Source organism: Mixophyes fleayi, chromosome 3 (genome assembly GCF_038048845.1).
Source record: "Mixophyes fleayi isolate aMixFle1 chromosome 3, aMixFle1.hap1, whole genome shotgun sequence".
Classification (NCBI taxonomy): Eukaryota; Metazoa; Chordata; class Amphibia; order Anura; family Limnodynastidae; genus Mixophyes; species Mixophyes fleayi.
In genome coordinates, this window is record NC_134404.1 from 212,720,310 (window position 1) to 212,743,696 (window position 23,387).

General features: G+C 39.5%; 1 protein-coding gene across 1 annotated transcript in view; it reads left to right on the forward strand.

Annotated features, from left to right (window-relative positions):
* Positions 1 to 23,387, forward strand: part of ENPP3 (ectonucleotide pyrophosphatase/phosphodiesterase 3) — a 170,062-nt gene that overhangs the window by 75,892 nt on the left and 70,783 nt on the right. The window contains exons 7-13 of the mRNA XM_075203086.1: positions 5,712 to 5,791; positions 6,839 to 6,958; positions 7,798 to 7,907; positions 8,865 to 8,930; positions 9,013 to 9,085; positions 17,769 to 17,877; positions 20,572 to 20,703. Of these exons, the coding sequence (XP_075059187.1) occupies positions 5,712 to 5,791; positions 6,839 to 6,958; positions 7,798 to 7,907; positions 8,865 to 8,930; positions 9,013 to 9,085; positions 17,769 to 17,877; positions 20,572 to 20,703 (690 nt within the window). The remainder of the gene's footprint in view (positions 1 to 5,711; positions 5,792 to 6,838; positions 6,959 to 7,797; positions 7,908 to 8,864; positions 8,931 to 9,012; positions 9,086 to 17,768; positions 17,878 to 20,571; positions 20,704 to 23,387) is intronic.

The window sequence follows — 23,387 nt, forward strand, 5'->3', positions numbered from 1 at the left end:
GCCACGGTGATATGAGTGATTTTTCTGTTGTGATGTGCCTGAATGGCAATCATGATTAGTGATATAATTTGGTGGAACCCCATCATATGTTAGGTTCTTTCCGTACAAATTGATATATATGTAACAGCCCGATTACTGTGGTCACTATATGTAGATGCGATTGGCAATTATTTTCTGCTAATTTTCTCCCCTATGTATTCATATGGAGTAGACCGCATGACATTACTATATGCCATCTGTGACACATATATACCATTACTGTTTCCTTTTGAAGGATGTGTTGATATATAATTCTGTAATGCGATTATTTTCAATTGTTTACACTTTTAGGTGTTGGTATCTTATTAATAAGAAAGTCATGATAGTCGCTACATGTAGATCATTTTTGTTGTTCTTAAGATATTTGCATTTTTTTCCTTCCTCTTGTTTGAGAACATATCAGTATGTGGTGATACCTTTGTCTTTATTATTTTTTGTATATCCGTGGCTTTTTATTTGGACATATGTACGAGTTTGAATACGGGTTGGTCACCATGGTTACTATATGCTAATCGGCCTTCCGTCCATTGGTTAGGAGTTTTTTAAATACCCTTATGTTCATAAAACAGAAAGAAAGTTGTCAGCGCTTATCCTTTAAACTGCATATCTGTGTGTGTCTAGCAAAATGAAAACATGAGGTATTAGTTCATATTTTGATCAAAAGACTTAAGCCTGCATCCCACGTCAAGGGTACCTCATTATATGCAGGTCCTACACTGACCTATATGCTTTAAACACTATTAAAATGCAGTTAAAATCAGATGCACTCACCTCCCAGGTATAGGGGTTTACATCTAGCAAAGGCTGGCTTGTGAGCCACACCCAAATGTGCCTTAAATAGGCTTGATGGACAGCTGCTATGACAAAAAGGCAATATTTTGAAACAAAACCAGAGAAAAATAAGCCCGCGCTCGGTATATCCCACATTATATACGGTACCAGCTGCTTGGCAACAAGCCTGCGCTCGGTATATCCCATATTGCATGTGGACAGCTGCTATGACAAAAAGGTCTTATGTTCATGTTCACCCTCATGCCTTGATAAATATTTGACAAATTGAAACGCGCCGGCAGTTGAGGGGCGGATACCCCGACGGAGATACACGCTGGGCGAGCTTGTCTCATTACGAATTTCCAGCGTCTGTGCAGGGAACCAGCCGGCAACCCGACCGTTTGTACGAGATCTATGGTCCCTTTTACATGCGCTTTTACATCTATTATCCGGTAAGGGTCCAGCTTGTCTGGCATTTCTGTCCGATCAGGATAGTCTGGATATTTTAATTTGGAACTGTGATTTTATTTTTGAATTGTTTCTGTATTATGTTTTTATTATGTTTGGTGCAATAAAAGTGAGTTTTTTAGGATAATGCACCATGGATTCTCACTTTTTTTTTGAGCACCAGTTATAAAGGAAGTGGACAGAAGGATGTGATTTGATGAGGACATCTATGGTACCATATGATTATATGCTGATTAAAGATTAAAATAGTGTATACCCTATGGGGGATTGAAAAAAATCTCATCACGTGGTGTTGTTATTATTATCATTCATCCACATTGGACTTTTGGGACTTTCTAGCGATTATTTGGCAAAATCATATGTTACATATTGCGCTATGATATGGTTCTTCTCTTTTTCTATGTTTCCTATATGATCCTTATCGTGATGAGAAATATCTGAAATTAGCAACTATCTGGACTGTTAGTAAATCTCTGGAAGTTGTGAAGGATACACATTCGGAAAAAAGAGAAAAAAAGAGGATATATAGAGACTACACAAGGTTGATTTTTAAGGAACTGTTGGCGCCAGCTGTGTCACCAACTGCTATTGTATTATTATTTATTTCTGCACATTATATGTGGATTATGTGTGTGTGATTAGAAGGCAGCCTCCAGTTTGCGTGCGCAGATATACCCATTGTTTTATTTTTATTCAGTTTTTCCCATGAGTTTATATTTCTTCTGTAGGCCTAAACTTATGTAAAAGGTGCCTCCTAATTTCAGTGGGGAATATGATCAAATACAACGGTTTCAATCAATCAATACAACATTTTTTAAAAAGCAAAATTTTTTTAATGACAAGATTGTAGAGTGATCCGTTCCATGATGCATTGCAGTGGTCTGTAGGGAACTTTAGGAGTTGTGACTCACTTAGTTAGATTCTGTCGTCTTGCACATCATACAAAGAATGCAGAGTCTGGAGTAAAGTCAATTTGTTAACCACTAGTGTTGTCCAGCCTTACTTCACACACATCTACATGATGTCAGAAGTTGTCAGACATGCCACAAGGTCTCCAACGCATTGATCCTTAGTGTTTGATGAGAATATTGCTGACAACTGGCTCAAATTGAAGGAGTGGTGTGTCTAATGCATTACAGGACTCTCAGATAATAATTTATTCTAGCTGGTGCAGACGCAGTACAAAAATTAGGCACATTTGTTTCTGAGGAAGGGGTTCCGTTCCCCGGGTATCTCCACCCGAGCCTCTAAACGCTGATCTCTTTAAATCTCTCTTCTTAGTAGAGGCTGTCAGCTATGCCTTGTACCTGTGATTACTTCACCTGTGTGTTAGTCAGTTCTGCTATTGGTCAACCTCCCTTTATTAGGTCCCTCCTTTCACCTTTTCATTGCTGGTTCTTCAAATCATACCTGACCTGATTCTGATGCCTCCTCTGTGTTCCACATCTCTGTGGTAATCTGTGCTTCATCACTGCTGTGTGTCTGGACTCCGCTGATCTCTGCGCACCTGTTCCGCTTACCTGTGTTAATCGCTGTGATCAACAACCACTGCCTACTCGGCCTGCACCACTGACTACTGCTGCCGTGTTCCACATCTCTGTGGTAAGCCGTGCTTCATCGCTGCTGTGTATCTGGACCCTGCTAATTGCTGTGCACCAGTTCCACTACAGTGGTAATCGTTATGATAAATGCCCGCTATTCATCCTGTCTGCACCGCTGACTACTGCTGTTTCGTTCCACATCCCTGTGGTAAGCTGTGGCTCATTGTTGCTGTATATATATATATCTGGACTTTGCTGATCTCTGTGCACCAGTTCCACTACTTGTGGTAATTGCTGTGATTAATACCCACTACCTAATCGGCCTACACTACGACTACTGCTGCCTTGTTCCATAACCCTGTGGTAAGCTGTGGTCCATCGTTGCTGTATATATCTGGACTCTGCTGATCCCTGTGCACTAGTTCCATTAACGTGGCAATCGCTAAGATCAACGCCTGTTATCTATCCTGGTTACACCGCTGACTAATGCTGTTTCGTTCCACATCCCTGCAGTAAGCTGTGGCTCATCGTTGCTGTATATACCTGACTATGCTGACCTCAGTGTACCTGTTTCACTTATCCATGGGAACAACGCTTGCTATCTACTCTATCAACATCGTTGTCTAATGCTGGCTCGCTTTACATCTCCGTAGTGAGCAGTGATTCATCGCTGATGCATACCTGGATTTCATTGATCTGTTCATATCCAGTAACTTCCTTGAACTTTTGTATTATGTTCCACTCCTTAGTGGTATAATTGGTGACCTTGCGATTAGGTATTCAGTCTGCATTATTGAACTTTATTGATGGTTCCTACTCTCTGTATATTATCATCATCTGCAGTTTACTCAACCTTCAGTGAACTTTGTATTATATTTTACAGTAAAGTGGTAATCTTTATTATCACAATTTGATGTCCGAATTGGATTTCTTCTGCTATTAAGTCTGTTCTCTATCTGTCTCACTGGGAACTTCCCTGGAGGGCTCCGACCTGCAGGGTGGAAGCAGCTGAAGCCCAAATTCCCTTGCGGGAGTCTCTGATGAATACCTTCCACCTTCAGGGCCATCTTTTCCATTGGGCACGATGGGCAGCTGCCCGGGGGCCCCACTGGCAGGGGGGCTTCATAGGCACGGCTCTTAATGAGAATAAATAATCCTGCAAAAGAAAAAAACCTGCAAAAAAAACCTTCAAGGGTCACTGAGGAAGTACATCTATCTATCTCTATATATCTATATATATATATATATCTGTATCTGTATACATCTATATATCTATATCTATATCTAGGGGCCCCGATGCACTGCTTTGCCCGGGGGCCCATAATGTTGTTAAGATAGCCCTGTCCACCTTGTTAGATTCCGTGCCTCTAGGGAAGTCTAGCTAATACCAGTCGAGACAGCAGGATCTCACTCATCTATTCATGAGCTAACCTGACACGTTCATTAATGTGTGCAAGATCCTAACATCATTACATATGTGTTCCATGTGCTGAATATAAGAGATACATTTAGTGAGTACCCCTTCCCATGTTAAGTTTTTTCCCCACAACCATCAGTTATTGATCAAGAGAAAGAAAACTTTTTTGTTGCAAAGATTATAGAATAACAAACCTACAGAAATAAAATAAAATTTCTTGATTCAGTGGAAAGGATATGAGCTAAAGGAAAATGCTTGGGAGGTGGTAGGCAATGTCCATGCACCTAGACTTGCCAGAGAGTTTAATCTTGTATATCCTAATAAGCTAGCACTTAAGTCATCTAATTGACATTCTGAAGCAAGAGGAGTAAACTTTGATTTCAGTCCCAGAGCTACTGCTGCCAGATGCTGCTGTTCTAATGATTTAAGTTATCTTAGAAGGTGACCGCTCCTTCTCTTAGACTAGCTTATTATAACTCATAAGTAGCTGTTCCAGTTCTTCTGGCACCACCTCTTGACTTCCTGTATAAACTAGCCCCCTCCACTTCCTGATCGATAGATTGTTGTTCTTCTGTCTGTGATCAATGTTTTTTACTCTTTCCCTCCAGGAGATCCCGGGGAAGGGGGGGTGAAGTGTGCGGAGGGTGGTGATTTGGGATAGGGCACGGTGAATCATGTCATTTTGGTGATGACCCATGACGTAATAACTCAAAAGAAACATTCTGCCGCGGGGTGGGGCCAAAATGACACGATTCACCCCAAATCACGTCAAGAAGGCTTCTGTCCTGCCCTGAACTTGGCAGGATGCGGGAGAATGGCCTGCTCTTCTGGAAGACCGTGAATACTTATCCAGAATTCGAGAGTCTCCCAGACATTCCGGGAGAATGGGCAATTATGCCATATACTGACCAGTGTACGAAATTAGCCTACTTCTGACTATGTTGCATCTCACAATTCTGAACCCTGATCTACTTGTGATGTAAACTGATCTGTGCTCTACTCCAGCCTCTGGACTTTGATCATTGTAGAATAATCTGGCATCCACATGGAGTCTGCTATTTGTACAGAAACAACAAGTTGTTGAGCTGCAAGATTTTGTTTGCGATTACCGAGCTAAAATGGCTGAACTGCAAAACTTTGTCCATACTCAACCTGGGCAAATATCAGATTTACAGAAGCATCTGGTGATTTCTAAATATGATCAGACCGCTCCAAAAAATTCCCAATCTGACAAACATACCATACAGAGCAAAAAACTTTCCATAGTTTGATACTTTTGGGAAAATAAAGGCCAGTCTGAATTAAATAAGCAATTTTGCCTTAATCTAAACTATGTAATATGTAGAAAATTGTTTTATATGCCACTCAACATATTCTATAAATAACAGTGTCTTTCTTTCAGGAGAAATTGATGTAATAAAAACATATCTCTAACATATTTTAATGCATAATAAATATATGATGAATCATTGCAGAGACATGTGGAACACATTCAAAGTATATGAGACCAGTGTACCCTACAAAGACTTTTCCCAACCACTACACAATAGTCACCGTAAGTGAAATGTTGTGATTTTTTGTTATATTAAAAATGCATAAAAATTAAGAATAGCATTAGGACTACTATTCACAAATTTTAATTCCCATCCTGACATATGGCTTTATATTGTATATACTTAATGCAAAAACATTGTTTTGGGGACATTTAAGAAATTGGTGAACCAAAAACAGCAATGTAACCCATAGCAGCCAATTAAATGTCTCTATGCAGACAACTAGATTAAATTAGGAAAGTCTGCTGTGGAATATATTGCTAATTACAGAGCACCTTATTATTGATCCAAATCAGTATATTGGGGATGGACATCAAAATTTGGCAGGGTTCACATCTACAGTCCTAGGATCCAGTTCACTGTCTTCTAGATGCCTGCAGCAAATTATAGCTTTGCTGAAATCTAAGGAAAAGTGCTCTTATGCAATATGTCAAAATATAGATTTTAACTTTAATTATTTTCTAAAAAGTATCATGCAAGACACTAAGTAGTATGTTATGCTCCACATGAACAAAATGCTGTACTTCTTGGTCAGAAGCAGTACTCTTTGGTGTTTGTATTCCCACACAAACACTGATAGGATTTTGAGTCCTACCACATCAGCTCCTATCCAGTTATAATTGACAATCCAAGTGGAGTTTTATTTTCGGAAAGAACATGTGAACCAAATACCTAAAAATATTTAAATGGTACCTAATGTATATACAACAACCGGCATAGTTTGGGATATAATATCTGAATAATAGTCTAAGCCAGTTATAACTCACCATTATTGATATTTTACAATTATATAAAAATACATTTCAAATAAATAAATCCATATTTCTTTATACCAAGTGAGTAGTCATTTGAAGGCTTGTAGTGTCCAGAGGTTGCCATGTTGCTGTTAAACTCAAACTACTTTATAAGCTCTTGAAGAATATGTCTTTAATTAATATATATTTACAGTATATCCCAGGTAGACTTCCTTCTATTCATATTCATTATATGAAAATTCAATTTTTGACAGTAAATTTTTAATGCAAATGTTTTTTTCCTTCTGACTCAAGGGGTTATTTCCAGAATCAAATGGCATCATTGATAACAATATGTATGATTTTAATTTGAACAAGATGTTCTCTCTTTCTGGAGATGAGAAGTTTAATGAGACCTGGTGGCATGGACAGCCGGTATGTTTGGATTAGTCTTTAATATTCTTGTGAACTAACCGTATGCAATATCATACCATTGTTGCTGTCTATTGCACTTACAATGGATCTATCAAAATTGAAAATAATAATAGCACTACATTTATAGCAACAAAATACCTTTTTTATCTGAATGTGGTCATTATTTATTAGCACCAATGGAAAAAAAACATCAGATATTGTTATTAACTCCTACACTCAATGTGCATCGCATGGCTCTGTTTAGAATTCTGACTAGAGAGCTGCTGGTAACAAATTTGTACTAAATCAGACATCAGTAACTTATTATACATTATAAAGTCCACACCCCTTTAACTATACTAGTGGTAAACATGCATATTATATAATTATGAAATATAACACATTAGTATTAATACAGTTATGTATCAAATGTAGATGATATTTTTATAATTGGAGTAATGATTTAATAATCTATAAATGCATAGGGACACAAATAGGTAGTTTGACAGTGATTATAATTCCTGTTGTAGAAATTGAGGGTATACTTTATTCTAATTGTATTTGTAATTTGTCCTTTTTTGCAAAAATAAATAATCAACACACCTGAAAAAAAAACATTTTGTGATATATTTTCTTTCTAAAAATATCACACACTTTCACTAGATTGATTTTCTTCTAGAGGAAAACATTGAAATAAAGATTTAACCATTTCTCTTTAAACTCACACACAAGATTGAAGATAGTTCTCCTTTTGTGGCTTAAATTTAAGGCTTATGAATGCTGCAACATACATTGTTTTTTGTGTTAGGTTTTCATAGCAGTTTAGCCCCATTTTTATTTGTGTTTTCTATGTTCCACAGCTTTGGTTGACTGCTATGTACCAAGGATTGAAAGCCGGCACATTCTTCTGGCCTGGGTCAGATGTTCCTATAAATGGTACTTACCCTACCTACTACAAACTTTATAATGGGTAAGTATCGTTAAATTAAGTCAACATGTTTAACTTGGCATTGTCATAAGTTATGTAATGTTATATAATGTATTTGTTATATCCATAACCTGGGAAAACTTCCCAGTAGTCAGCAGGTAGACGTCAGGCTTATGTCATTTCATACCTGGGTGAAAATGTGTGTGTGGTTAAAGGTCTCCATGCATATGCAGAGGTTCATTTACATAATTTGTGCAAAGTACTTCACAGAGTATGACAAAGTAAACATCATTATGGCACTTGGCTGTTTAGGTCTTGTTTTGTTTGATTGCCCATTCAAATAACAGCACATATTTATAACAACTTATACTTGGTGCGAACAAGAGGCAAACATACAAATGTAGTCTCATACACAAAAAAACCCAAGCAGCAACACAAAGAAATATGTATCATTCTTCCTCAACAGAGCCTCAAATTAAGATGAATTATAACTCTATGTAACATAAGAATACTACTTTCAGTTGCTTCTCTGAGAGTTGTATCTTCCCACCCCAGAAAAAACAAAGAGGAGGAATTATTACTTAGACATGACAAGTCCCCATATTTGTCAAATGCATGTGACATGCAAAAAGTAATTTCACCTTAGATCCAATGTTTGCAATGTACAATGCATATTATTTGCAGATTAGTATTACATAAACAATTGGCAGACTTATGGTAACAATTGGTGAAATAGTAAAATATTCTAAAATCTCTGTTTTGTTGTTGATAATTGTTTTAACCTTTTCTGTACTATGCACAAATAAACTTCTGCTACACTTCACTGCCAGTGACTTCCTACAAGGTATAGTTTATTATCGTACTAAGTAATTGCCGTGGTAATTACAAATTAATTTTGAATTATTTGTTTAAGTTAATAAATGTACAGATTATTTTACATCTTTGTACATTATATTTAAGAAAATATATTTAGTTTGTATTTTAATTATATTTATTTAGGTCTGTTGTCTATGAACAAAGAATACAAAACATTCTACAGTGGCTAGACCTTCCAAAAAATGAAAGGTATTTCTTTCTTCTACCATGCTAGCAATGCACATGTATTTCACTATGCTACTTTCTAACATCTAATTTATGCATTTGGTAGGCCAGATTTTTATACATTGTACATTGAGGAGCCAGACACTTCAGGTCATTCATTTGGTCCAGTAAGTGGAGGGGTAAGTATACAATGGACATCATATTTATTATATATTATGTTATGTTATAAATGAACATAATATAACAAGGCTTTCTAGACAGAAATAAAGAATAAAAAAATAACAGATACAAATGATATTAAACTCAAATAGCAAAATGATCCTAAACAAAGGAACAGCAATATACTATTTAAATGCCGAGTGGAAACACATAAGATCATAATTAGCATATCATTCCAAACTAGATAAAATAAATTTGTTAGATTGGAAAGTCATCTTTGATTTCAGACATCAGTGAGATATCTATGCTGAACGCTTGCATAGACTCATCACTATTTTCTTTAGAGATCTGGAAAAAATGTTTTAAAAACAATTTTTGTTAAGATACATTGTTAAGATACATTTATTGTGCAGGGTTCCATTGAACAATAGGGTCAAAAAAACGCAGCTCATTATATTAAGTTTTTAACTCTTAAATTCTGGATCTCTTAGCTAAGCTTTCAGCATTATCAACACGCCTCTAAACAAATTCATTTGCAGCAGTGTGGTGACATAGATACTCATCCCGCATTGGCAGTTTTATCTGAGCTGTGTGTTCTTTAACAAATGTTTAACAGTCAAAACATGATCTCAAAAGAGGCTTAAAACAGGGACAATTGATTCCTATATGGATCACAATGGCCATACATATTTAAATGTATAGTCATCCCATTTTATCCTATGATGCTTGGAAAAGGGATCTTTGAAACTTACAAGCAGCACAGGGTCCATTAAATAGATGTTCAGGACAACATAGGCAGAACCAATACTCATGTTGAAAGGCTGACTCTAGTCAAATAAGAAGTAATTTCTGAGAATCTGTCGTGAACATAGATAACTTACATTCATTTATGAGGGTTAACCCATCACATAATTGTGAGGAATACGGCCTAAATCATAACTGCACTGTAAATATGGTATATCAAATGAATCCATTGATAAATTGAGCTACTAAAGTTTAAAATATGAAGTCAGAAAGTCTGTTGTGTGTGTATTCAGTGACTCTCCCAGTGTTAGAAAATAGCAGTGTCATCTGTAGCAGCTTCAAGGGGCCCCTGCAGTGCAATATATCCTTGCCTGGGATGGAGTTTTGACTCCTGAATAGACTTTTAGGAACCGCTCAGCATGAAGTCTGGCTCAAAGAAACCATGTTGTCAGGATTTCCCAGGTATGACCACGGAGAGAGCGTAAGTGGTTAAAGTGGCTTTATTAAGAACACAAATAACAAACCACCACAGATTGTGGCACAGATATACCGAAATGGGAAGACAGAGCAACAGTTCAATGGGATCAACAATTTAACAGAACTTGGTAATGCAGACTGGAGAGGACAACTTGGTAATGCAGACTGGAGAGGACAACTTGGTAATGCAGACTGGAGAGGACAACTTGGTAATGCAGACTGGAGAGGACAACTTGGTAATGCAGACTGGAGAGGACAACTTGGTAATGCAGACTGGAGAGGACAACTTGGTAATGCAGACTGGAGAGGACAACTTGGTAATGCAGACTGGAGATGACAACTTGGTAATGCAGACTGGAGATGACAACTTAGTAATGCAGACTGGAGATGGCAACTTGGTAATGCAGACTGGAACAAACAACTTGGTAATGCAGACTGGAACAAAGCACATGGAAATGCAGACTGGAACAAACAACTTGATAATGCAGACTGGAAAAAAGCACATGGAAATGCAGACTGGAACAAAGCACATGGAAATGCTCACAGGAGTGACCTGATGATCTGGCCCAGACTGTTTGAAGCAGGCAGGTTTAAATAGGCCTCATGCAGCTGAAACCACTCCCAGTGATCAAGGAGAATAATCAAAGTAGCACAGTGGCCCCTTTGGTGGACAGTGGTACTACAAGTAGAAAGCATAACAAATCCAATAGAGTCACTGCAGACAGCAGCTGCAGAGTGCAAGTCGTGACACATGTGCTGACTTGGCTATAGTATATAGACAAGAATAATTCAGTTTTATAATATTCCATTTTTGGAAAATCAATCCCCATTGATAAGCTGTCCATCTTCCTAGCCAATATCCCATGGCACAGATTATACAACTCATGCAGGTTATACTCTGAAAGTAACCCTTTTTATTTTAAACTGTTTTGCTTGTGTATGTTATGTCAATTGTTTATTAATTGTTCTTTTTATATCCGAATGCCTTGTACCTTTGTATATTAAATATATAAATTTAGTAAGCCTAGTGAGTGCTTGCACTTACATTTGTGTAACAGTCTGTAGGTGTGAAGAGTTAACCCTTTGATTGCTGGTGTGGACTTTGCTAGCCTGTGGGCAGCCAGAAGCCTTGTGTGCCAGTGTGGGACTGTATATTGGGGCCCTATTGCCCGTACTCAATAGGTGGTGGCAAACCTGAAATGTGTGTGTGTGGGGGGGGGGGGGATGAGAGTGCCGTGTGGGGGAAATTCAGTAGGTCTATAACCTGTGTGATAAGTAGAGAGAGACTGCGGGCTGGAATCATGTGTACCCTAATACAGCAAACACCCAAAGTCACGGAAGCTGGGAGCATGTTTGTGACAGAATCTCTGATAGGGTGTGATTTGTGAGGTGGCTTGCGGGGGCAGTGACATAAATGAAAACCTGCAATGCAACAGAACTTAGTGCTAAGTTAGTGAAAGCCAAAGTATGAGAAAGCCAATATGGTTCTAAAAGACTAAACACACAATAAAAGCTCTAACAGAAGAAAAGATTGCAGTTTGTAAAAATGAGTGAGAAAATGTTCTTTAGATACCTTAGTTAAAGAAAAAACATAAGACGGATGTAAGGAATTACTCTGATATTTACAACAACGACCACTAGAGGACTCTTTATTCGTAAACACCAAATGCACAACCTAAAAATACCTAGGAAAACAAAAGGGGTGGGTTGCGCTATCTGGGGTTGTGTAGAGCAGCCAAAGGACGAACCTGAAAATATGTGGGAGGGAATCCCTACCCTCCCAAAGGGGGCTGGAAATATATATGTGTAACAGGTTCAAGGCGCTGATAAATAGAACATGTGTGACAGGGTAAAATTATGACATTTATTAAGCCATGGTATGCACAAAATAGTTTCCGGCCGGAAATGAATTTGCATAAGTATTATCATGCACGATATATACAAATAACAGCTATAACCCGATAATGCAGGATAAGTATGTCAGTTCGTGCATATCGGTATTGTGCTGAGTAGAAAAATACATGTACAGTGCAGAAATAGAAACCAAAAAACACAAAATACACAGAGAGGGAAGTATCAAATGTCCAGAAAATAAGTATCCAAAAACCAAAATATTGGTTAGTGAATTGAAGCCGTATAGGCAGAATACAAATGTCCCATGAAAATCCTGGTACGTCGGCGGGCTCCCTGGATAGCAAAGGAGCTTAAACCGGTATTGTAAGGAAGGTAGAATGTAGCCCGTGGTAGATAAATAGTTCCAAAGGTCTGAATTAAGACCGATAGTGACTTACATAACTGCATCCGGAAGTGGAAGATATCCACGAAGCAGAGGTTCCTCCTGTATTGCGGCAGCGTCTCTGGCCTCTCAGCCTAGTGATGGATCGCGAAGCCGTAACTTGTGAACGTGGGAGGTGGCGTGTGCCCGCTCTTGTTATTCCTCGCAAACAGCGGATGCCGGATCAGTGGGTGTACAGATGGTAATCTAGCATGCTAGACATGAATGAAGTCTTGTCAGAGCTGGAATCAATATAGTAACAGTGTATTACCAACGCGTTTCACTTGTGTTCAGCAGAACCAGTGAGCTTCCTCAGGGATTGTCTGTAATGGAGCTGGTCTTCCTTCTAGTGCTTTTATAGAGCCCGGATATCGTTAATTAGGCGGCAACACCTGATTGTCCGGGGGTTCAGCTGGTGATAGTGAAAGTAAAAGTAAACATGAAGCAAGTGAACATGAAGCAAGTAAACAGCAGTTTGTAACTTGCATGAGAATATTCAGAGTCCATGAGAATATAGTCCATACAGACATGATAGTTTGGATTATCCTGTCAGATGCGGTTATTCATTAAATATAAATTTTACATTTTGTGTACTTTCTGTCAAATACACTAATAGTTTCATGGACCCTTGCTGGAAAGTCTCAGGGTGACTGAGATAAAGACTTGTTACATATATACATTGTGGTGTAATAATGGATACATGGTGTGGTCATGTTCATGATGTTGGAGGAAATGAGCAGATACAGTATGGTTCTCTGACTTGTTCCTAATGTTCAGAAATGCGTATATGTAATTTTTGAATAGTGCGTCCAACATACTGGAGGCCACAAGGGCACTCCAGTAGGTAGACCACACCCATGGTATCACAAGTGATTTTCGTTTGGATTTTGTACGACTCTCCTGTGTTGTTGGATCTGAAAGAGGTGACGGGTTTTAGTCCCTTGTGGTTGGTAATTGTACAGGCCTGACATCTATTACAGAAATAGAAACCCCCAATATTCTCTTTAAGCCAGCTTTGTTTCTGTTCCCCCCTTGCTGTGGGGATGCAGCATTTCACTAGCTTTGTATTTAGGGAGTCAGATTTTCTATAGATGATTTTGGGATGCTCTGGAAGGATGCCCTTCAGTTGGTCATCCATCTGGAGTATGTGCCTGTGTCTCCGCACAATCTTTTCAAGTTCCCTATGGTTGGAACTATATTTGGTAATCAGAGCAGGTGGTAGTGAATCTTTGTCGTTTGTATTGGTGTTTTTAGGTTGAAGAAGGGACTCCCTGTCTGCACCTTTTAATTCTTCAAATGCCTTGTTGACAATGTCCCTATCATAATTCCGTTCAAGGAATCTCTCTTTCAGAATTTCTGATTGATTTTCATACAACGCCACATTAGAACAGTTCCGCCTGATGCGAGTGAACTGCCCTTTGGGTATGTTGGTAAGCCACCTTTTCAGGTGGCCGCTGGTTGCTGGAATGAAAGCATTGCAGTCCACCTGTTTTAGAAACGTCTTGGTCTGAATGTGGTTGTCTATGATTGCTATGTCTAAATCCAAGAACTCCACCCTCGTATCACTAATCTGAGCGGTGAACCGGAGGTTGATGTCATTCTTATTCAGATAACCAAGGAACTCTTGGAGCATATCCATGGTGCCCGTCCATAGACACAGGACGTCGTCTATGTATCTATGCCATCCCAAAATGTATGAACTATATGGGTTATTATGCCAAATGGTGGTGTTCTCCCAATGCGCCATGAACAGGTTTGCGTAACTTGGCGCGAATTTCGTGCCCATGGCAGTTCCACGAACCTGTTCATAGAAGCTACCACTAAACCAGAAGTAATTGTGATGTAAAGTAAAGTCAATGGCCTGTATGATGACTTGGATCTGTTCTGGAGGGATGTTGGTCTCCGTAGAGAGAATGTGCTGTACATACTCGCATCCTGTTTTGTGATCTATGATAGTATAAAGAGAACAGACATCACACGTTATGAGTAAATACCCAGTTTTCCAATCTATGTTTTGTAAAATTTGTAAAACATGTCTCGTGTCCTTGAGATAACTTCTTTGATGAGTGACTACCGGTTGTAGGAAAGAGTCGATGTAGCTGGAGAGATGTGTAGTGAGTGACTCTATACCGGAAATAATAGGTCGGCCGGGAGGATGGGTGATGGACTTATGTATCTTGGGCAAACAGTAAATGACAGGCAGTCTTGGGTGTTGATTTAATAGAAACTGAGTTCTGGCCCTTGTTGCCCAATACTTCCTCCCTCCAAATGCTCAACCAAGTGAAAACTGCCCAGTTGCAGACAAATGAGAGAACTCTGTAAATTTTTTGAGGCTGGGTAACCCTCGATTCCCTTCGCAAACCTCTGGGTGTCCCTTGCTTCTGGTGCACCAGGGTAGTGTGTCCCTCATAGGACCCAGACAGCTCCTCTTTGTAACAAATAAAGGTGAACGGTCAAGTGCAGGCCTCTGGAATACAGTCCTGGGTCCCCAGAGTTGGAACTAGAGCGAAGTGCTCCCATGGTTGTGGGACTGGTGGTTCTCGCAGTGCCAATATCCTCTTGGTTTTGCACTTGGCCACCATTTCCTCATCTCCCCATTCTGCATAGGGGAATGTGTAGGATAAGACTTCCCAGGGCCCCATGGCATTGGCGTTAGCTGTTCACTTTTTTTTAGCCTCCTTTCCTTGCTGACTTGGAATCTCTAAACTAAGCAATGGAGTCTCTTGGCCAATACAATCCTTTTTCCTCAGGCACTTTCACCAGGTTCAGGGCATTGGCCTATTCCTGAATTTTCATGAACACATCAAACAGGAGTCCCAACTTTTCCTACTTGTCAACTCCTTTCCAGCTGCTGACCTCCTTCCAGACCACATAGAGGCATTCCCATGGGAAAAAGACACATTCATTTCTGGGGGACAGGAAACAGTTGTGCTTGGTATCTCATACAGTAAAACTCCAAGAATATATGGGACAACAATATTGTTTCTCTTATATAGAAAATGTAAAGACAAAAACAAACAGAAAAACAATACAGCCACCTCCCAAAAATAATTAGCTTGCAAAAAAAGGCAGACTAAATGGTTCTCTAAGTTCTTTTCTGCCATCACATTCTAATGCTGTTTGGAGCATAGATGCAAAAGAATAGTACACGATCCATCTACTGTATGTTCCATTGTACAATCTACCTTTGTTAATTCAAATGTCCATGTGCAAGGAAATTAGAATCCTCACAAGAGTCAATGGTCCTTTTTTAAAACCCTATTTGGTGAGCAGCATGGAATAACTACCCATGTAAATGAGTTTTATTTTATGTGTATTTGATATTATATCTAACCTGCTAGCCCTATCCACCTATTTAATTAAATACTATGTTACAGAGCTCAGGTTGAAAATCCATCTGCTTTCTCTTCCAGTATTTAAAGGAAGAGAAAAGAAATCCCAGACAAATTTGAATCATTGAAACCATTTAATCTCTTTAACCTAATCATTTAAATGTCTTAAAAAAAATGTAATGTTTTATTTAGAAAGTTAATACTGATTTCTCTTCTTATCAACATTTTTTAAATATGCATATCCACAATATTGCACTATCCCATTTGTATATGTATGTAGCAGCACTTGCAGATAAGGTTAACAATCAACAGAAAAGATCATTTGCTCGTTCACTTGACCAAAGTTCTCTTTTTTATTGCAGCAAATAACGTGCTAGGATGTTGTTTTTGTTCTGTTAATCATCTTGAACAAAGTGCTACTTTCTTATCTATCAGCCGCCCCTAGATTTCAAAGTCATTATCAGAAGCACAGGAGCTGGATTAAAGCTTTGGGGTGACTGAAGCACATACGACATGGGCCCCTATGGTCTAAAAGGAAGGAGATTGTGTAAATGTTCATGAGAAAGAGAGATAAACTTGTTATTGCTATCCTCATTTCTCTCCCATTGACCACTCCATGTCTCTCTCATTGCAGCCCCCTCCATATAGCTCTCATTGCTGACCGTAAATATCTCTCTCATTGAAGTCCCCTTTCTATAGCTCTCAATGCAGCCCCCTCCTAATAGCTCTCATTGCAATCCCCTCCCTATAGCTCTGTCTCATCACATGATACTTACCTTTAGTTCTGACCGTTGGCGCCGTTCTGCTCCCACTTCCTCTCTGAGCACTGGATTGTTGGGATGTCTGACATATCCTCGGAATGCTCAGACAGTGCTCCAAGTACCCTATGAAGTCAGGTTAGCCTCATGCATAAAAATGCGTGAGGCTAATATCTGTCTCTCCAATGGTGGGAAGTAGGCTCCGGTCTGTGATTAGACAGAGCTATAGGGAGAAGACTGGAATGAGAGCTTTGTAGAGGGGTTTTCTATGAAAGCTGTAGGGAGAGGACTGCAATAAGAACTGTTGGTAGGGGGCTGAATTGAGAGCTATAAGGCGCTATAATGAGTGGGTTGCAATAAGCGCTATAGATGGGGTTGCAATGAGAAATATAGGGAGAGGACTGCAATGAGAGCTATAGGGTATGGGCTGCAATTGGGGCTATAGTGAGACGGCTGATATGAGAACTATATGAGTGAGGGGATCCTGGGACATCTGACCTCTCTGCTCTGCTCACCCCCTTAATCCATCTCTGGATAAATTCATGCAGCACTCATGTTTCTCATAGTGGAACTGCAGCCATTGCTCACCTGGATTATTGTGGGTAGAATTTATTTGAGAATAACAATGACATAATTGCTGGTGTGTGTGACAGTGGGCTTCACTTTTCTGCCCTTAATCAAACAGGATTCCTGTAACAGGAAAGAATGGTTATCAGTCATATATTGATAAATTCATGTTCTCTCCTAATAATTCAATTTGTCTGCTTTAATAATCTATAAAGCTATTGTTTGTTTTTCATTTTGGTCAAATGTTATAGATACATTTTCCTGGAGCTCTTGATATTTAGATTGACACCTTCTGAAATAACCTTCTCTAGATATCCTTAGCGGGGGTATAGCTATAATGCTCTAAAGAAACATTTTGAAGGGGATCCTTGGTCACAAAGCCTGTCCTATCAGGTCCATTCAAACATCAGTATTATTCTTACCAACACCAGTGAGAACTACTTTATTATAAAACTATACACAGCATAGCAACATATATATTCAATGGTTGCACTTTGAACACAATACTACTGTAGTACTTTTTGTATCATCATTATTTTCATGTTGTTAGGTAATTCTGGCTTTGTTACGTGCTGACAGAACAGTGGGGATGTTAATGGATGGACTCAAGCAAAGGAATCTGCATAACTGTGTGAACCTGTTATTGGTGGCTGATCATGGTATGCACTCTTTTCACAAAACAGTAGTCATTCTTTTATAATTATACCACAAATTCAGCATAGCAAGCTATACTGCCCTGAATTTATATTGTCAATATACTACAGTACAAGAAAAACGAATGGTGACCATTGATGTGGCAGGGGTTTTAACAATTGTCTTGTAAAATAATGTATTATAAATGGGTTTCAAAAGTGATAGTTTTACTGTGAAATACTTAACACAAATAGTGGGCTTAGACTGCTTAAAATGTAAAAAGGCAAGATTGTTCTCTGGTTGATCAACTTTAACTAGCATCAGTCTTCAAAGTAATATATGGAATACTCATGTTTCTGTTTTAAAGCTAGAGGTTTTCCTCAAATTTTGCATGTCTGGATTCATTCATTGGCTAGCAGAGGTGCAAATGGTGGATCTTGAAATGACATGGCCGCTAAAAGCTTATTTGTTTTGTTTTTTTATTATTATCCTGAGTATTCTTGATTTCTGTCTTTCATTATGTTACAATTGCACAATCATTATAATATATATATATTTTAAAGTTACTGATTGCCAGGTTTTATATTTATGTGTCTATATGTTAGACCATGATAGGCAACCTGAGACACTTTGGGGGCTGCATGGTGCAGCCCTCTGACCTTCAAAGGGCTGCAAATTACCCTCTCAGTAATAAGCTATACTTATACATTTAATCAAAGATAGAGACACCTATCTGTAATAACATATCAGCAGGCATTTTAAACATGTGTCACTAATTATAACAAAAAAAATCTGACAATAAAGCAGTAAGGAGCTGAAGGCCTCAGGTGAAGGCTCAGAGGGCATCATGTAGCCCTAAGTCTGACGCTTGCCCATCACTGTGTTAGAGTGTACATACTGTTAATATTGTTAAAGCATACGTTCATTTTGATTCAATATTCGTTAAATAAAATTATTATTATTATTATCTTTGACTTATAAGGCACCACAAAGGGTCCGCAGCGCCATACATACATATACAGAAAACAGAGAAGCAAGATACTGCATAATACAAAATATATACAAACACAGGTGACAGGGTAAACCAAATCAGATTATTTTTGGGACAGATAGAGAAAGGGATGGTAGAAATCAGCGAGAAGTAGGCCGAAGCATAAGAAAACAGGGAAAACAGGGCTAGTGAAGCAGGCCAAGAGGTACAGGGTTTGCTGGAATAGTAGAAGGAGCTCACAAGGAAAGAGGGCCCTGCTCATGAGAGCCTACATCCTAAAGAGAAGGGGGAGACACAAACAGGGTAGTACTAACTGGGGGAGAGAGCCAGGACATGGAAGTTCCGAGGAGGACTGATAGACTTGAATAAAGAAATGAGTCTTAAGGGCACGCTTGAAGCCTTTGAGAGTAGATGCTAACCTGATGGAACATGGAAGATTGTTCCACAGCAGGGGAGCAGCCCGGGCAAAGTCCTGAAGACGAGAGTGAGAGGAGGTGATCAGTGAAGTAGTGAGGCGGCGGTCACAGACAGAGCGGAGAGGGCGGGTAGGAGTGTAGGTAGAGATGAGATTGGAGATGTAGGGAGAGGAAGATTGACTAAGAGCTTTTAAGGTGAGGAGTTTAAATTTAATTCTGTAGGGTATGGGGAGCCAATCTAGTGACTGTTGGAGGGAGACTGCAGAGACAGAGCGGTGGGAGAGAAAAATGAGGAGTGCAGCAGCATTGAGGATAGGCGAGAATCAGGTAGGCCAGAGAGAAGGAGGTTACAGTAGTCAAGGCGAGAGATAACAAGCGAGTGAACAAGGGTTTTCGTAGCTTCCGTGGTGAGAAAGGGATGTATCTTAGATATATTCAGAAGGTGGAAGTAGCAGGATTTTGAGAGGGACAGACAGTGAGACTTGAATGAGAGGGGGGAATTAAGGATGACCCCAAGGCATCGGACTTGGGGGACAGAAACGAGGGTAGTGTTATTGACAGAAATAGAGAGGGAGGAGGTGGGAGAGTCCTGGCAGGGGGGAAGACTATAAGTTGGTCTTGGAAATATTGAGTTTAAGGAAGTGTTGGGACATCCAAGATGAGATGGGCGAGAGACAGGGGTAGACACGAGACAGAAGGGAAGGGGAGAGGTCAGGGGATGAAAGATAAATTTGGGTATCATCAGTATAGAGGTGGTACCGAAGGCCAAAGGAGCGGATGAGGACACCAAGGGAGGACGTGTAGAGGGAGAAAAGCAGAGGGGCAGAACTGAGCCTTGAGGAATGCCAACAGGTAGGGGAAGAGGGGGTGATGTAGAATCATGAGTAAAGACTGAGAAGGAGCGGTTGGTGAGGAAGAGGAAAACCAGGAGAGGACAGTGTTACATAGGCCTATAGATTTGAGAGTTTGCAAAAGGAGTGCGTGGTCAATGAAGGCAGCAGAGAGGTCGACATTATCATATTAGACATTTGCTGAAAGAAATACTTTTTGGCTACAGAATTTACGTTTAAAGGGGTAAGACACATTCAGTAGTTATATAGTAGTTTAAAAGAATCGTTGCCCTTTCCATTTTAGCTTTTCTGAAGTGAATATAAAAGTTCACCATCAACTAGACAATTTTTTATTTGAGGTTTTGAAAATGTGTGGAGATAACTTGAATTCACAATTGATGCTTGGCAGAATATTTATTTTTCTATATAGTTTTCTTCAATTGCACAATGACTATTTGTTTGTGTTTTTTATTTTGTGCTTAGGAATGGAGAAAACCTATTGTGAACAATTGGAGTTCATGACAAATTACTTCCCTTCAATCAATTTTTTTTGGCTATATGATGGACCAGCTGCTCGCTTTCGTGCACGATATGTCCCGCAGGACTATCTAACCTGTAAGATATACAGTTTATTTAATTTTTCAAGTTTTGTTTCTCCTAATGCAAAAACATCTTTTACATTGAATTTTCCTTTAACTTATATATTAAATTGGGCTATTGTAGGTAAGGTCCAGGTCTTAGTGGTTGCTATTTGCTACCCAGAAATCTCACTAGGAAATTTTATCAGTATCCAGAGAACTGTGGCAGAAAAACATGAGTTTACTGGCAATAGCATTGTATATTTCTTATGATTTAGCGGTCCCAGTTCAGATTAAAATACATATTTCCTAGGATACCAGAAAGCCTAGCATTTCAACATACCAGACACAAAGGCACTAGATCCAGCATGGTTGCTGCCTGAAACTGCCCCTAATGTAGGGTTCAAATTAGAGATGAGCGCACTCGGATTTATGAAATCCGAGCCCACCCGAACGTTGCCGATCCGAGTCGGATCCGAGACAGATCCGGGTATTGGCGCCAAATTCAAATCTGAAACTGAGGCTCTGACTCATAATCCCGTTGTCGGATCTCGCGATACTCGGATCCTATAAATTCCCCGCTAGTCGCCGCCATCTTCACTCGGGCATTGATCAGGGTAGAGGGAGGGTGTGTTATGTGGTCCTCTGTCCTGCTATATCTCGTGCTGTTCAGTTCAGTGCTGGGCTGTGCTGTGCTGTGCTGTGCTCAGTCCAGTGGTGCTGTGTCCTGTGCTCTGTCCTTCTGAGGTCAGTGGTGCTGCTGGGTCCTGTGCTGTGTCCTGTTCAGTCCAGTGGTGCTGTGTCCTGTGCTCTGTGCTTCTAAGGGCATAGTTATTTCCCCAATATTCCCCTGTGTTTAAAAAAATAAAAAAAAGTTATTTAAAAAAATACCAAAAACTAATTTAACTTTTTTTTTAATTACCACAAAATTTGCACAACCAATCCTGCAGTATAAGCCCATTGGTACTGCAATATTACCAAGTTCACACATTCAGCAGTAAAAGTCCAGTGGTACTGCAATATTACAAAGTTCACACATTCTGCAGTATCAGTCCAGTGGTGCTGTGTCCTGTGCTCTGTCCTGCTGAGTTCCGTAGTGCTGCTGGGTCCTGTGCTGTGTCCTGTTCAGTCCAGTGGTGCTGTGACCTGTGCTCTGTGCTTCTAAGGGCATAGTTATTTGCCCATTATTCCCAAGTTTTTAAAAAATAAGAAAAAAGTTATAAAAAAAATAAAAATATTTTTTTTAAAAAAAAATATATAATTATAACCAAATTTACAAAACCAATCCAGCAGTATAAGCCCATTGGTACTGCAATATTACCAAGTTCACACATTCAGCAGTAAAAGTCCAGTGGTACTGCAATATTACAAAGTTCACACATTCTGCAGTATCAGTCCAGTGGTGCTGTGTCCTGTGCTCTGTCCTGCTGAGTTCCGTAGTGCTGCTGGGTCCTGTGCTGTGTCCTGTTCAGTCCAGTGGTGCTGTGTCCTGTGCTCTGTGCTTCTAAGGGCATAGTTATTTCCCCATTATTCCCAAGTTTTTAAAAAATAAAAAAAAAGTTATAAAAAATATTAAAATAATTTTTTTTTTAAAAAAAGTACTTATAACCAAATTTGCAAAACCAATCCAGCAGTATAAGTCCATTGGTACTGCAATATTACCAAGTTCACACATTCTGCAGTATCTTGTGCTACATATAATGGAGACCAAAAATTTGGAGGATAAAGTAGGGAAAGATCAAGACCCACTTCCTCCTAATGCTGAAGCTGCTGCCACTAGTCATGACATAGACAATGAAATGCCATCAACGTCGTCTTCCAAGCCCGATGCCCAATCTCGTAGTACCGGGCATGTAAAATCCAAAAAGCCCAAGTTAAGAAAAAGTAGCAAAAAGAGAAACTTAAAATCATCTGAGGAGAAACGTAAAGTTGCCAATATGCCATTTACAACACGGAGTGGCAAGGAACGGCTTAGGCCCTGGCCCGTGTTCATGACTAGTGGTTCAGCTTCACCCACGGATCTTATCCCTCCTCCTCCTCCCCCCCTACAAAAAATTGAAGAGAGTTATGCTGTCAGCAACAAAACAGCAAACAACTCTGCCTTCTAAAGAGAAATTATCACAAATCCTCAAGGCGAGTCCAAGGGTGTTGGTGGTTGTCAAGCCTGACCTTCCCATCACTGTACGGGAAGAGGTGACTCCATCCAGCATTTGCAGCACGCCCTCTGCATATGCTGGAAGGATCACCCACAGTCCAGTTACAGATTTGGCTAATGAAGGTGTGAATGTTGTACACCGGGAGGAGGATATTGATGTAGCTGGCGCTGAGGAGGATGTTGATGATTATGATGCAGACAGATACCAAATTGCCTTTCTCAATTTCTATTTATATTCTAGATTATATAACGGCTGAATAGTTTTCTATTTTACTCCTAGTGGAGAGGGGATCTGATGTCCATTTCTTTGTATATTTGAATTTCTAGTTCTACAGTCTATGCAGACTGCTTTATTTATATTCAACTACAAGTGTAGGGCGGGGGGGGGGGGGGGCACAGATAGCCACCAAAGTAACGTGGTCCATTTAATTTCACTTTCTAGCTCCACAGTCTGTGCAGCCTGCTTTTTTTTTATCTTCAAAGTATTTACAAGCCTTGCAATCTACAATTAACTAGAGGTAGTGACGTGCTAGAACTCCACCCTCTATATGCTGCAGAGGATGGAG